The 12,353-nt window shown below is 48.0% G+C and overlaps 1 protein-coding gene across 2 annotated transcripts; it reads left to right on the top strand.

Annotated features, from left to right (window-relative positions):
* The first annotated feature begins 482 nt into the window (after positions 1-482).
* Positions 483-11,330, top strand: PICK1 (protein interacting with PRKCA 1). Of its 2 annotated transcripts, none has more exons than XM_087766695.1 (13): positions 483-578; positions 1,475-1,566; positions 2,355-2,466; positions 2,953-3,081; positions 3,205-3,271; positions 4,594-4,683; positions 5,119-5,172; positions 5,272-5,334; positions 5,682-5,815; positions 6,611-6,703; positions 7,701-7,751; positions 8,976-9,120; positions 9,386-11,330. In XM_087766695.1, the coding sequence occupies exons 2-13, from the start codon at positions 1,526-1,528 to the stop codon at positions 9,628-9,630; spliced, it is 1,224 nt and encodes a 407-aa protein (XP_087622821.1). In that variant the 5' UTR covers positions 483-578; positions 1,475-1,525; the 3' UTR covers positions 9,631-11,330. The 2 variants fall into 2 exon arrangements, with proteins under 2 accessions (XP_087622821.1, XP_087622822.1); XM_087766696.1 differs by lacking the exon at positions 483-578 and adding an exon at positions 704-1,055.
* Positions 11,331-12,353: the final 1,023 nt, after the last annotated feature.

The following is a 12,353-nucleotide window of genomic DNA, read 5'->3' as shown; positions in this document are numbered from 1 at the left end:
ATTGAGCCCAAAGGCTCTGCCTCCGGGTGCCCCGCCGTGACCGGGGCACCTCAGAAACCTTACGCGGAGCTGGACATAGCCCAAAATCTGGGCTGGAGGCCACAGGCCTCGCTGCACCATACCGCCCAGCCCTCCCTCTCTGCGCGCCGCGGTGGCCGGAGGGGCCCGAAGGCCTCGGGGCGGTGGGGGGACACACGACACACCCGGAGGACCGTTTCTCCCAAGAGCAGCTCTCCGCCGGCCCAGCTCCCTGAACCGGCCGCATCGGAGAGGGCTGGCAGGGCGGAGGGAGGGAGGGCGGCCCCTTCCCCTCGGGCCGAGGCGAGCCCGACCGCGGGGCTGCGGCCGGGCCCACGCCGCCAACGCCTCCGCCGCGGCCGCGCCGCTCTCAAGATGGCGGCAGGAGCGAGCTGACCCCGCCCCCGCGGGGCTCCGTCCCCATGGCAACGCGGCGCGAGCGGAGGGGGCGGGGCCCCGCCGGGCTCTCGGCTGCTTCCGGGCTGGCCCCGGCGGTGACGTGTCGGCGGGCTGACGGCGGTGGGTGGCGGCGGGGGCCGCGCGCCAGGCGGCCACTTCCGGTGAGCCACGGGACAACCCCCCCCTCCCGGGCCGCCCCCCCCCCCGCGGTTGCCCCGGCGACGGTTTCGGTGAGGGAGGGGCTGGGGTCGTGCTCCTCCCCGGGCCCCGTCAGGGCGAACCCCCCCCCCAAAACGGCCGGGGCAGCGCCCGGTGCCCCCCCCCGGGTCTGCGGGGCCGGGGCTGAGGCCTCGGGACGCAGCGGCGTGGCGAGCTGTCGGCGAAGGCCTCGCCCCGTTGGCGGCCGGTGGGGTTGGATGGGGCGGTAACGGCCTCGGGAGGCCGCCGCCGCCCCCGCCGCGGCGTGGGGCAGCGACACCGCGGCTTCGGTGCTGCCCAAGGATGAGCGAAACCAAAACGCGGCTGCTAATTACTGTCCGAAATTAAATCGAAAATGAAAGAGGGGGCACTTGCGCGTGGGGGAATAACGAGGCTTTTTGTGAAAACGAGTCGCGAGAAGCTTCGCGGAGCCTCCCGAGGTGGGAGATGAACGTCAGAAAGTGACATAACCTGTGATGAAGTCAGGAACAAAATGGAGATAAGTTTTAACAGATGCAGCGGGTAAAACTGTAAATATCTCTAGCAGCCGCGGTGCAGGTAGAGCGTGTGAAGAAGCAGCTTCCAGAAAGGACCACGTCTTGCTCTGGGCTTTGGAAACGCTGCACGTGTGTGGGTTTGGGAACATGCAGCATTCAGACTCGAGGACTTTCTCTTGTCTCATTCAGAGCAGGGAATCAGAGATGCTTGACCTATTTTTCGTCTTCGATATAAGAACAGAGACCACGATATGACGTTCAAAAAAAAAAAAAGGGGATCGACAAGGGTGACAGGTTGATTCTCTGCAGTTTTCTATTGAGATCACTGGTTTATTGGGGTTTATTCTATTCTTTCCTCCCAGGGAGTTTGGAATAAGCAGTCTCAGACAAAAAGGCTCCGCTTAACCAAAACAATGTTTGCAGATTTGGACTATGATATTGAGGAAGATAAGCTGTGAGTATTTCGCTTGTCTTTTCCTGTTTTTTTTACTAACAACAGAAATAGTCTTTGCAGCAAAGACCTAATGGGAGTGGATAAATTTACCTGCTCCCGACGCTGTGTGCTGAAGGGTCAGGCTTGCTGTTCAGTCCTGATTTCTTGCTCCCTCTGGGCACTGGGGATGAGGCATCGCTGTGCTGGTGAGCAAAGGAGAACGCTTTCTGTTGCTCTGCAGTGACTACCCTGCATTTCTGATTGCAAAGCAGTGCTGACAAATCTTCTGTAAATTAGTGACCTTAGCCAGAAGAAAAAAATATTTATAATGGAGGAAAGATAATAAGAGGCAAGAAGAAATGGAGAGAAACTCCGGACTCCTTAGGTCTGTAAGGAGGAGAACACTGGCATTTCCTGAGCAAGTGAAAGTTTTTATGAGATTAGCAATTACTTTAACATGGAGCACTTGTCTTGCATCTCATTTATGCTGTGCAAGTTTTCCTCTCGCTCCAGCACTGAGAGCAGATGAAACACTCTCTAAAACATGATAATGTTTCCTCAGTGCCTAGTGGTGGATGAGGGCGTCTCTCGCACCTCTAATCCGTGCAGGCAGTCTGAAAAAAGATAGCCGAGAAGGTCTTTCTGCTGGTCTGTGCTGATAGACTCTGTGGCGGAGATAATGTGATGAATTCAAATGTGCGGTGCCCGTTACGTTTCCAGTTTGTATCGACTGAGATACCAGAGCTGTTTCATACACATGCAGCTCTGCCTACCGTGCTCAGTTCTTCATTGCCACTTTCTCATCCTAGGGGGATCCCCACTGTACCTGGGACAGTGACCCTGAAGAAGGACTCTCAGAACCTGATTGGGATCAGCATTGGGGGAGGAGCACAGTACTGCCCCTGTCTCTACATTGTCCAGGTGGGCACTCGGGGAGGAAGAATAAACAGTCTTTGTAAAACAGTGTTGGACTGAGAGGTGGAAAGCTTGGAGAGTCCTATGCTATTTGCTTTTCTCAAAGTGGGAGACATACCTCACTTTCCTGTGAATAAGATTTCCTTACCCTAGTACCTAATAGGTGCGGAAGAATTAAATTAAGACTTCCGAAATTATCCTTCTCCTTGGAGAACATGTCAGAATTCACAGGGGAATGGCGTGACATTCTCAACATCAAGAAATCCTACGCTTGAGGAGGTACGTCCTGGAGGCAAGAACTTCCTGAGAGAACAAGATGATCAGCCCACCTCTTAGTTAGGAAAGGGGAAAAACTGTGACTTCACCATGAACGAAATACAACTGAGTTAAATAGGAGGAATGTAATTGTCCCTTTTTTGTTCTTCAGCCCTGCGCTCACCTTTCTCTTCCTCTTGATTCCAGACTGCCTGTGCTCTTTCTCCTCTCCGCTAGGTATTTGATAACACTCCAGCAGCCTTAGACGGCACCGTGGCAGCTGGTGATGAAATCACGGGAGTGAATGGGAAGTCCGTCAAAGGGAAGACCAAGGTGGAGGTGGCCAAGATGATACAGATGGTAAAGGTGAGAGGTAGGAGGAGGCCACTGGAGCTTCTGGGTCGTGGTTTACAGTTTATTGACCATTGGTAAAGGAAGCCACCGCTACTTGCTTCCAGCACAGTAGTTTTGGATTTGCTCTTTCTGCAGGGAGAAGTGACGATTCACTACAACAAGCTGCAGGCTGACCCAAAGCAGGGCAAGTCTTTGGATATTGGTAAGACTGGTTTCTTTCTCCCTAGAGTGTGAAAGTGACACGGAGGTGTGAAAGATTGGTCCCAGCTAAAACCAAAGTAAAGTTCTGGTTCCATTCTTCCTCTTAACTCAGTCATTTTCAGATGGATACTGTCAAAGAGAATTACAGGTTTAAAAAAACCCTTCCCTGAGTTCGTGAAATAGTCTTGAAAGTCAAATTGAGGCTTGGCTGTTGTTGTGGGAGGCTTGTTTTTCTGTGCTGTCTTTAGCATGGATGATGAAACTCAACTAGATAATAATTTAATTTATTTTTAATATGTGTAAGTTATGCTGATCTATTGAGAGTTTCAGCTGTACACGGAAATGCATCTATCAAAAAACAGTGGTTGCAGTTTCTCAGCTTGGAGAACAGTGATGAAATACCTATCTACACTGAGTTTGTACAACCATAAATTTTATAGGAGAGAGGGGAGGCTTTATTTCTAAATCAAAGTGTGTGTTTTGAACTAAGCCTACACAGCTGTCTCTATTATATGGTCTACCTTTCTCACTTTCCTAAAAAATCTATCCATTCTTTTTGCTTTCATTTCTTTTCATGGTGATTAAGGTGCTAATGAATTGACAGGGGTTCGGGAAAACAGGGAGGACTAAGATGGATTTCTGGGGAAAAAGAACCAGAATGAGTCAGAATGAGCAGTGAGAATATGGTATTTTCCAGATGTGCTGAACACTGTGGCTCCAGCTGAGTTCTTGGGAGCTGCAGGCACTTGGCACCCCTGCAAGTTTGCCTCTAAATAAATGCAGCTGGAGTCATCTGATTCCAAAGAGGGCATAATTGTCTCCAGTGATTTGCAGGGTATGACCACCAAAGACAGAAATTAATTCCATCAAGGGGTGACAAAAGGGTTTAACAAAGATCCAAAAGGTAAAAGTAAGCAAAGGGATAACTTTGAGCATTAAATCCTATTTGTCTTCCTTTCAGCCTCATCTCCTGGCTTCAGTTGAAGTAATACAGCAAGTAGCATAAGCAAAGTTTAGTTCCAAATACCATGACAGGTAGCTATTTTTGGAATAGTCTTCCAAAAGAAGTGCTGGAGCTCTATTGATTGAAGTATATAGGATGTGAGAGCAGAACAGACAGAAGACAGAAGAAGTGCTATGCACGGCTGGACCGAACATCTAGTTTCTGTGGTATTCTTTTTCTGCTCACTACCTCGATAGTGAGTTAAGTTCAGACCAGCCAGTTTATTCAATGCCTGAGAAAGAGGTGAAGCGTGCCAGTGTGCTTTTCATGCCCTTAGAAATGACCCTGATCCTGGTTTGCAACTCTCTTTTGGCCTTTAGTATTGAAGAAAGTAAAGCATCGACTGGTAGAGAACATGAGCTCAGGGACAGCGGATGCCCTGGGGTTAAGCCGAGCCATACTTTGCAATGGTAAGTATTGTCCAGGAGGACATTTTCTTAAGGGAACACTTCCCTTTTGTGCTTACCAACTTTTTGTAGTTACTTGCACGTTCCACATGATTCCTTCATAATTCTTTCTTTCTACTATACCTCACTGTTGTGATCGCCTCTGCCCTTCCTGAGTGATATATCCTGTCACTGGGGCCATTTAAAATGTTAACTAAGGTCAAATTAATTTAAAGTGGGGATCCACTTAGTGAATGCTGATAGGTGATGATGCCACACTGTAAAACTAGTTGGCAGTTATTCTAAAAGGTTCCCGTGTTGGACCAGGGGACAGGCTTTAGAGGTGAGAGAAATTCGAACCAAAAATATGAAACTGGTGGTTTTCCAGTTGGTCAAGTCTTAACCGTGTCCTGGATTTGACTGTTGTAATTCTGTATTCTGATTCTTGTTTCCATTTAGATGGACTAGTGAAGAGGTTAGAGGAGCTGGAGAGGACTGCAGAGTTATACAAAGGTAAACTGTGTCTTCCGTCAGACACCAGATGGGAGAGAAGGATGCGTCCATGACATTTCAGTGAAGTGACTTAAATGTTTTTTCTGGCTTCCATCACAGGCTTGACAGAGCACACCAAGAGTCTTCTCAGGGCTTTCTTTGAGCTATCCCAGACACACAGAGGTAAAGAATCTTGAGTGAAGGGAGCAGAAATCTTTGACCTCCAGTTTCAGGGGTTTTAGTCAGTAATTAGATGCATGATTCCCTCACTCCAAGAAAACTCAGTGTTGCAGAAATGAGCTGGGAAGGGCTGCTCTCCTGGCATTAGCGGTCATGGTGCTAACACAGGCCGTGTCTTTCACGTGACACATTGAAGAAATGCCCTGCCTACCTCTGGCCTTTAGGGAATATGTAGCATCATTCCCCAGCTAATTGCAAGGTTATGGGAAGGAGTTGTAATATCAGAGGCAAGATTCTTATCCAGGGTCATCCTCTTCTTTCATCTGTTTGTATTTATTACCCTCATCCAGCATTTGGAGATGTTTTCTCTGTCATTGGTGTACGGGAGCCGCAACCAGCTGCCAGTGAAGCCTTCGTGAAATTTGCTGATGCCCATCGCAACATTGAGAAGTTTGGGATTCACCTTCTGAAAACAATTAAACCGGTAAAGAATTTAACGATAGGAGTAAAGGGTATGGAGAAGAGGGGAATCTAGAAAGACAGAAGCCTGTCTTTGAAGGTGTGATCTTAAAGATCATTCACTGTGGGAAGAACTGTCTTTGTCCGCTTTCCTTCAGGGAACTCTCTTCATGCAGAACCTAAGAGGTAACATAGTGAATATATCAATCTTGTCCCTTTGACTTTTGCACACGAGTATATTCTTCTCCTTTTCTTTTGGGGATGAGGGGGTAGTTTGATCAGTGTAGTCCCTAGAGCCCTTTCCCTGATATTGGTACCCATAATTAAAAGATGTCACTAGATTTGAAAGAGTTTAGATAAGCAGTCCAGGAACAATTTAAGGATTTCAATCAATATATTTGAGTGAAAGTCTCCAGGGGACCTGTCCACCTAGTTTAGCAAAGAGAGTATTAAATGTTGATTTGAGCACCGCTTTAAGTGCCACGTTGGATGGACAATGTTGGGTAGTGGGCCTCTGAGTCAGGGAGAACAGTTTCCAGGACTAGTTGAAAATGAAACAAGATTATTTGGAAGAAGATGGATTCAGACTAGAGGTGAGGTATGAATTTCTAACGCTGGAACCACTTGCCAGTGACTGTAGTGGATGCTCTAACCATGGCAATTCTGAGTCAAGATCAAATGTTTTCTTTCAGATACGCTGTAGTTAAAAAGAGTTAACTCGAGGCAGTCTCATGACATGTGCTGGTTAGAAGGTTGCACTTGATGAATTGTCATCATGCTTTTTGGTCTTACGTTCAGCAACAGGATGTTTCCTTTGCAGATGCTTACTGACTTGAATACGTATCTGAATAAAGCCATTCCTGACACAAGGCTGACTATCAAAAAATATCTGGATGTCAAGTTTGAATATTTGGTGAGCCACTCTTTCCCCCCCCCCGCCCCGTGCTGGTTAAAATTAAGTTTCCTAGAATCATATCCTGAGGATCACGTATAGCCTGTACAATCACAGGTCCACAATTCTTGCAAGAATGCATTATTTTTTCCAATTCTTTGTTTATTGCTGGATTACTCAGGTTCAGACACCTGCTTTTGACCCAATAGTTCTCACTGGTAAGAGAGATCTCCCAGAACCCAGACGACTTATTTTCTACATGACCAAATTAATTTCCTCATTTATTTGTAAAGAGTTCCTGTGCAACTTATGCTCTTGAACTCCCCTCAACAGCCTCAGAGTCCATATTTTTCAGGTAGTTTTGGATAGTCTTTCTTTAGCGAGATTAAACCACTGTCAAATCATGTTTGTTTTCATTTAGACCACGCTTTTTTTCCTCCTTCTCCATTCCACTCACCCTTTGTTTTCCACACCCCAAAAAATAGGGTAGGGTTGTTAAAGTGTATCTGTTCTGTAGCTGTAGGAATCTATTTCCTTTTACCAGCTTAGAGAAGTATTTGGAGCTGCAGCCCTAAGGCAAGTGAATATGGCAGCATCTCTTCCCACATCAATCCTTCCCACAATTCACCTTTTTTCGCCCCCGCTTTATTTATTGCCTCCTCATACTTCTCTGGTACTGTGTTTTCCCAAACAGTCGGTGAACATAGGATTTTTCTCTTACTTAGGTTATACTTATCTAAAGTATTTGCTCCTGTAATAAAAATAATAAGCACCTTCTTTCTCCCCCACTGTTTTCTCTCCCCATCTTTCTCTAAAGAAATTTTCTTTCTGCCTGGAATGTTTAATATACTCTGATCCCACTGTGCTTTCCCCAGTGTCTCTAGCTGCAGCATTGAAAGAAGGCTTGAAAAGGTACAACCCTATGACTATGGGTGATAATGAAATTGCTTCTAGTTCGTAATATTGCCTTCTTGTTTTGTTTTTTGCCTTTTTTTTTTTTTTCTTCAATCCTATGAAGTCTTACTGCCTGAAAGTCAAAGAGATGGATGACGAAGAGTACAGCTGCATTGTGAGTACCAGTACTGTGGGGATGATAACTGCATACTCTCTTTCCACAGCTTCCCTGCGCACACTGCAAAAGCGCTCCTGTGCCTGGGTGCGCCCAAAGTAGTGAATACATCCTAAGAATTACACACATTTGTTCTTAACATATTAGAAATTGGAGATCCTTAAATGCTACCTAGGAAACACTGCCAATAACTGTCATGAATCACTGGTGCTGTGGAATAGTAGAGGGACCAGACATCTCCTCTGCAGCTTGTTTGCTCGGTGGTTGCCTGTCTCAGTGTTTAAGTAATATTAGCTTGTGTAAGGAGGATTAAGGTGTTATCTTCACAGATTCCATTTGTGTGTAGTGTACAGCTTACCATTAATTCTGGATTTGTTTCTGAGAAATGGAGGTTTAGCTTCTCTAGCAAAATGCTTGTGAGAGCTGCATTGTAGTTGAGGAAAATTGATTAAAGGATTGCTCTTAACAATAGAGTTTTTCCTAAAAATAGGTAATTTAAAATCAGAAGACTTAAAAAAAAGACTTAAAAAAAAAAAGGTGGCATCCTGGTCTTGCCCAGCAGAGTAACATCTTTGGGTTTTGGCGCATGCAATGTGCGTTACCAAGCCATAGGCCATAACACAGATTTTTATGTATGTTATTTACAGGTGCAAGAGAAGAATGCTGTTTTGCTGACAGGTCTAACCCCTTTCTCTCAAAACTTTTGTGGGACAACGTATAGATCCCTTCCTGCTGGTTTCCAGCATTGTGTCTGGATTGTTGTAGATACCACAGGGTTCCCTGTGTAGATGTGTAATATGTCACACAATCCATATCCGGTGAAGCTTGCAGAGGAGGGCAGAACTTTTTGTGTGATTGATATAAATTAATATATCCCTCAGACCCTAGACTTTTTGTTCACAGTGCCTGTCTTAATAGTTCAGATAAGAAGCCATTCCGCTTCTCCATGCTGGGTTGAAAGGTGCCTGTCATTCTGTCTTTGCTTAGCAGTGATGCTTTTCTTTACTGTGGTTGGCATGTATTTGGCCTTCAAAATAGCCCCATTGACTGCCAGTTTGTTGACGTGGCTCAGCGTTCCTAATGTTTCATGCTTCCTGACTGCAGTTCCAGTGAGCTTGAGAGGGCTGTAATAACCCAAGGTCGTTGGGAGTCCGCATCAGTAGGCAAACTCTGTGCACAAGCACTGTTGTGGGAGTCTCTAAAATGTTGCCGTGTTTTTGGCAGGCTCTGGGTGAACCCCTCTACCGGGTCAGCACGGGGAACTATGAATACCGCCTTATCCTACGTTGCCGGCAGGAGGCTCGCACGCGCTTTGCCAAGATGAGGAAGGACGTGCTAGAGAAAATAGAGCTCCTGGACCAGAAACATGGTGAGTACCACTGCTGTGTCCAGCACCTGAAGGGGTCAGGCAGGCATGGCTTTGGCCTTCATCTGCCTCCTTTGTCTCAGCTCAGAAGTCTTTGCTGAAGAACCCTTCTGTGGCTGTGCCCGAGACATCCACCCTCAGAGCCAAAAGGGATTAATGCGTAGGAGACCGTAACTAATACTGGCAAGGGAGGCTTGATCACAGCCTTCACACTCTGCTTGCGAAGGGGGTTTTTGCCTGATTTGTTCCCAACTTTTCTCCACTACAGTGCAAGACATCGTGTTCCAGCTCCAGCGTTTTGTCTCCACAATGTCCAAGTACTACGACGACTGCTATGCCGTGCTCCGAGATGCCGATGTCTTTCCCATTGAGGTGGACCTTGCCCGCACTACTCTCAACTATGGGCAGAAGGACACGTACACGGACGGGGCAGAAGAAGAAGAAGGAGGAAGCGAGAGAGAGGGTAGCGGGAAGGAGGACGCAAATGGAGAAAAGCTCATTGATGATGCTTGAGTGTGCCGGCACGGGCAGAGGAAAGACTTTGCAGACTGTTACAAAAACATGTATTTCACGTGGTGATTCATCCTCTGTGACTTTCTGTGTATGTCCAGCCCGGGATTCCTCCTCTGCTTTGGGTGGGAGTGGCTGGTTGGATTGGTACCAGCCTCTGCTTTCCTCTCTCTTCCCTTGCTTGTTTGCCTGGGTATTCCTCTTTCCTCCAGAGACTTCCGCTGCCCAACTTGGGTACTGAGGTGTGGGGAGGAAAATCCCCTACCGCACCGCCACGTGACTCTGTGTAGACAGGACGCTGCTGAGTGTGTGGGATGCACCACTCCCCTCTGGCTCATGGAAGCCAGTTAAACATCTGGAGATGATTGTGAATGGCAAGAACAGCCCCTCCCCTTGTGCTGTGGGAAAGTGTTAGCACCAGCATTGTTTTCTTCACCCCACTGCTCACTGTCTTCAAGCTTCCCATTCTCTGGCCTCTTTTAAGCTTCCTGTGTCTCTTCCATCTGTCCCCATGGGCTGCAGGACCGATTTTTGTAGGATGATAACTCGCACCACTCCCAGCTCTCTGTGCCACCGTTTTTAATAGGAGCAAGTCTGAACCGATGCCTAGAGCTGGTGGTGGTACATCTGATCTGATCACCCCCCCACCCACGGGGCTGGGGGAAGCTCTCAAAGCAGGGGCTGGTGGAAGTAGTTGCCTGGCATGCTGAGCTGCTGCAAAGATTTGGATGTCTCTTCCCCTGGCTACCATCCTCTTCGTAGTCCCCGAGCTCCTGCACAGCTGGCGCTGTCTGCACACTACATAACTACACCCCAAGGCTAGTATCCTGCAGGATGTGGCTCTGCCCTTCCCTGCGGGAAGGAGGGACCTGGCTCAGGAAGGAGCCCTCCTACTCTGCAGAGATGCTGAGGTGAACATGCTGGTCTGAGGCAGACCGGTTCCCGGGAATAACAGCAAAGCTGCATGGATTTCCTTTCCATCCTTCTCTCTTACAGCTCCTTGCGATGGACAATAACCAAACATGCTTCTTCAGGATGTGCAGCCAGTCCTGCACACTCTTTCCTTGTACAGGTGCCAGGAGGAGCCACCTTAGAACCGCAAAGGAGATATCCCATCCTTAAACTAGAGAGACAGGAAGCCTTGTGGAGAGAGGAAGACATGGCCTGTAGGCCATGTTTTTGAGGTTTTGAGTGCCATGGGTGCATAGCGTACCACCCCTGCCACCCCCTGCTCTCCTCTCTGTGCAACCATTTTGTGCTGCCTCCGGGCCAGCTGGAAGCGGTAGCTAACACCCCATTGCCCAGCACAAGGGAAGGAGGGAAAGGAAAACCAAGGTAAGTGAGGCTGCTTCTTTCCTCCTTCCTTTTCTCCCTCCACCCTTGTGGGCTGATCCCAGATGCAGATGGCACTTTCTCATTTAGCAGGCAGCGCAACTGCCAGGAGCGGTGCGCTTCTCGGAGGCAAGGGTTTCGACTTCTCTGTCTTTACATTCTACTGGTAGTGAGAGAAGTTATTTAAGGGCATTAATTTATGATCGAGTTGTTTGGTTTGTTTTGTTTTTTCTCTTTGATTTGGTTTTGAAGCTTCATCATCTCTCTGGGTGCCTGGAAGAAAGCCAACCATGGTCAAGCTGCTCCGCAAAATTTACACGGACTCTGATATACTGACTGTTGTCTCTAATAAAGAAAAATGTGACATTTCATTTCCTGTCCTTCATGGGTTTTCTTTAGAGATTTGTTTGCTCATCCTCCATTGGTTTTAATCTTAAAATATAACGATGGGAAGATGGGTGTCATGTGCTGGCCATTTTTTTTCTTGCTCATACTGGTGGATAACCTCTATGCCAAGCTGCGGTGGTCACTGCAGCACAAGTTTCCAGAGGAGGAGGCTGATAAATGCTGTAGCAAGGCCAGTCCTCCACGTAATACCAGCTTCTCTGTGCCTTGGCTTCCCAGGGGAACACCAGCCTTGTGAAGCCACCGGTTGCCTCAGTCCTGCCCGGTGGCATCCTTGCACCCCTCCAGGGCCAGCTTCTCCACACGCCTCAGCTGTTGCATCACAAGCTTGAGCTGATGCTTAAGTCCCTGATCCTCTTTCAGAGCTGTTTGTTGTGCCAAAATACGGAGCAGTTAAGAGGAACAGAGAAAATGCTTCAGCGGAGCCTGCCTGAAAGCCGACCACGCAAAGTGGAAGGCAGCGTAGCCAGGTTTTTTGCCACCTGACTGGTGGAGGGGAAGGAAGAGGGCTGGGTATCTTAGAGCACTGTCTGCAGCAAGATCTCGTACCCTAAGGGCTTTTATGTGCTTTTGTGAACCGATTTAAGAGCGGGAGGCTTAGTGGGAAATGTTGACTGGTGACAAGGAAACAGAGGGGACCTTGTTCGAGTGACCTGCCTGGTGCTGACAAGGGCGGTTGTTTTCACACCGTGGACCTTGAACCTCTGGGAAGTTGTGAGCTGCTTCGCGGAGCGGGTATTGGTGAATATGGAGAACCCGGCCTGGGAGGCGGGAGGCGGGGTTGCTGGGGAAAGAGCTGTGGAGCAACTCGGTTGAGCAGAGCAGAAAGTCCCTGCTGTGACTGGCTGACAGTCGGAGCTAACAACGATGGCGTTAGCCACGGTGGGACAGGGCGCAGCCCCATGGCGTTTACCTTCTTCCCTCCAATTTCCAGTTCTTATGTCTCTTCTTAAACTGACATTCTTCAGCAGCTTTATTTTGCTCATCCT

Source organism: Nipponia nippon, unplaced genomic scaffold (assembly GCF_047370975.1).
Source record: "Nipponia nippon isolate SJK-2023a ecotype South Korea unplaced genomic scaffold, ASM4737097v1 scaffold_3, whole genome shotgun sequence".
NCBI classification, from domain to species: domain Eukaryota; kingdom Metazoa; phylum Chordata; class Aves; order Pelecaniformes; family Threskiornithidae; genus Nipponia; species Nipponia nippon.
The sequence above is the reverse complement of the archived record's forward strand: the minus strand, read 5'-3'. Positions and strand labels throughout refer to the sequence as shown.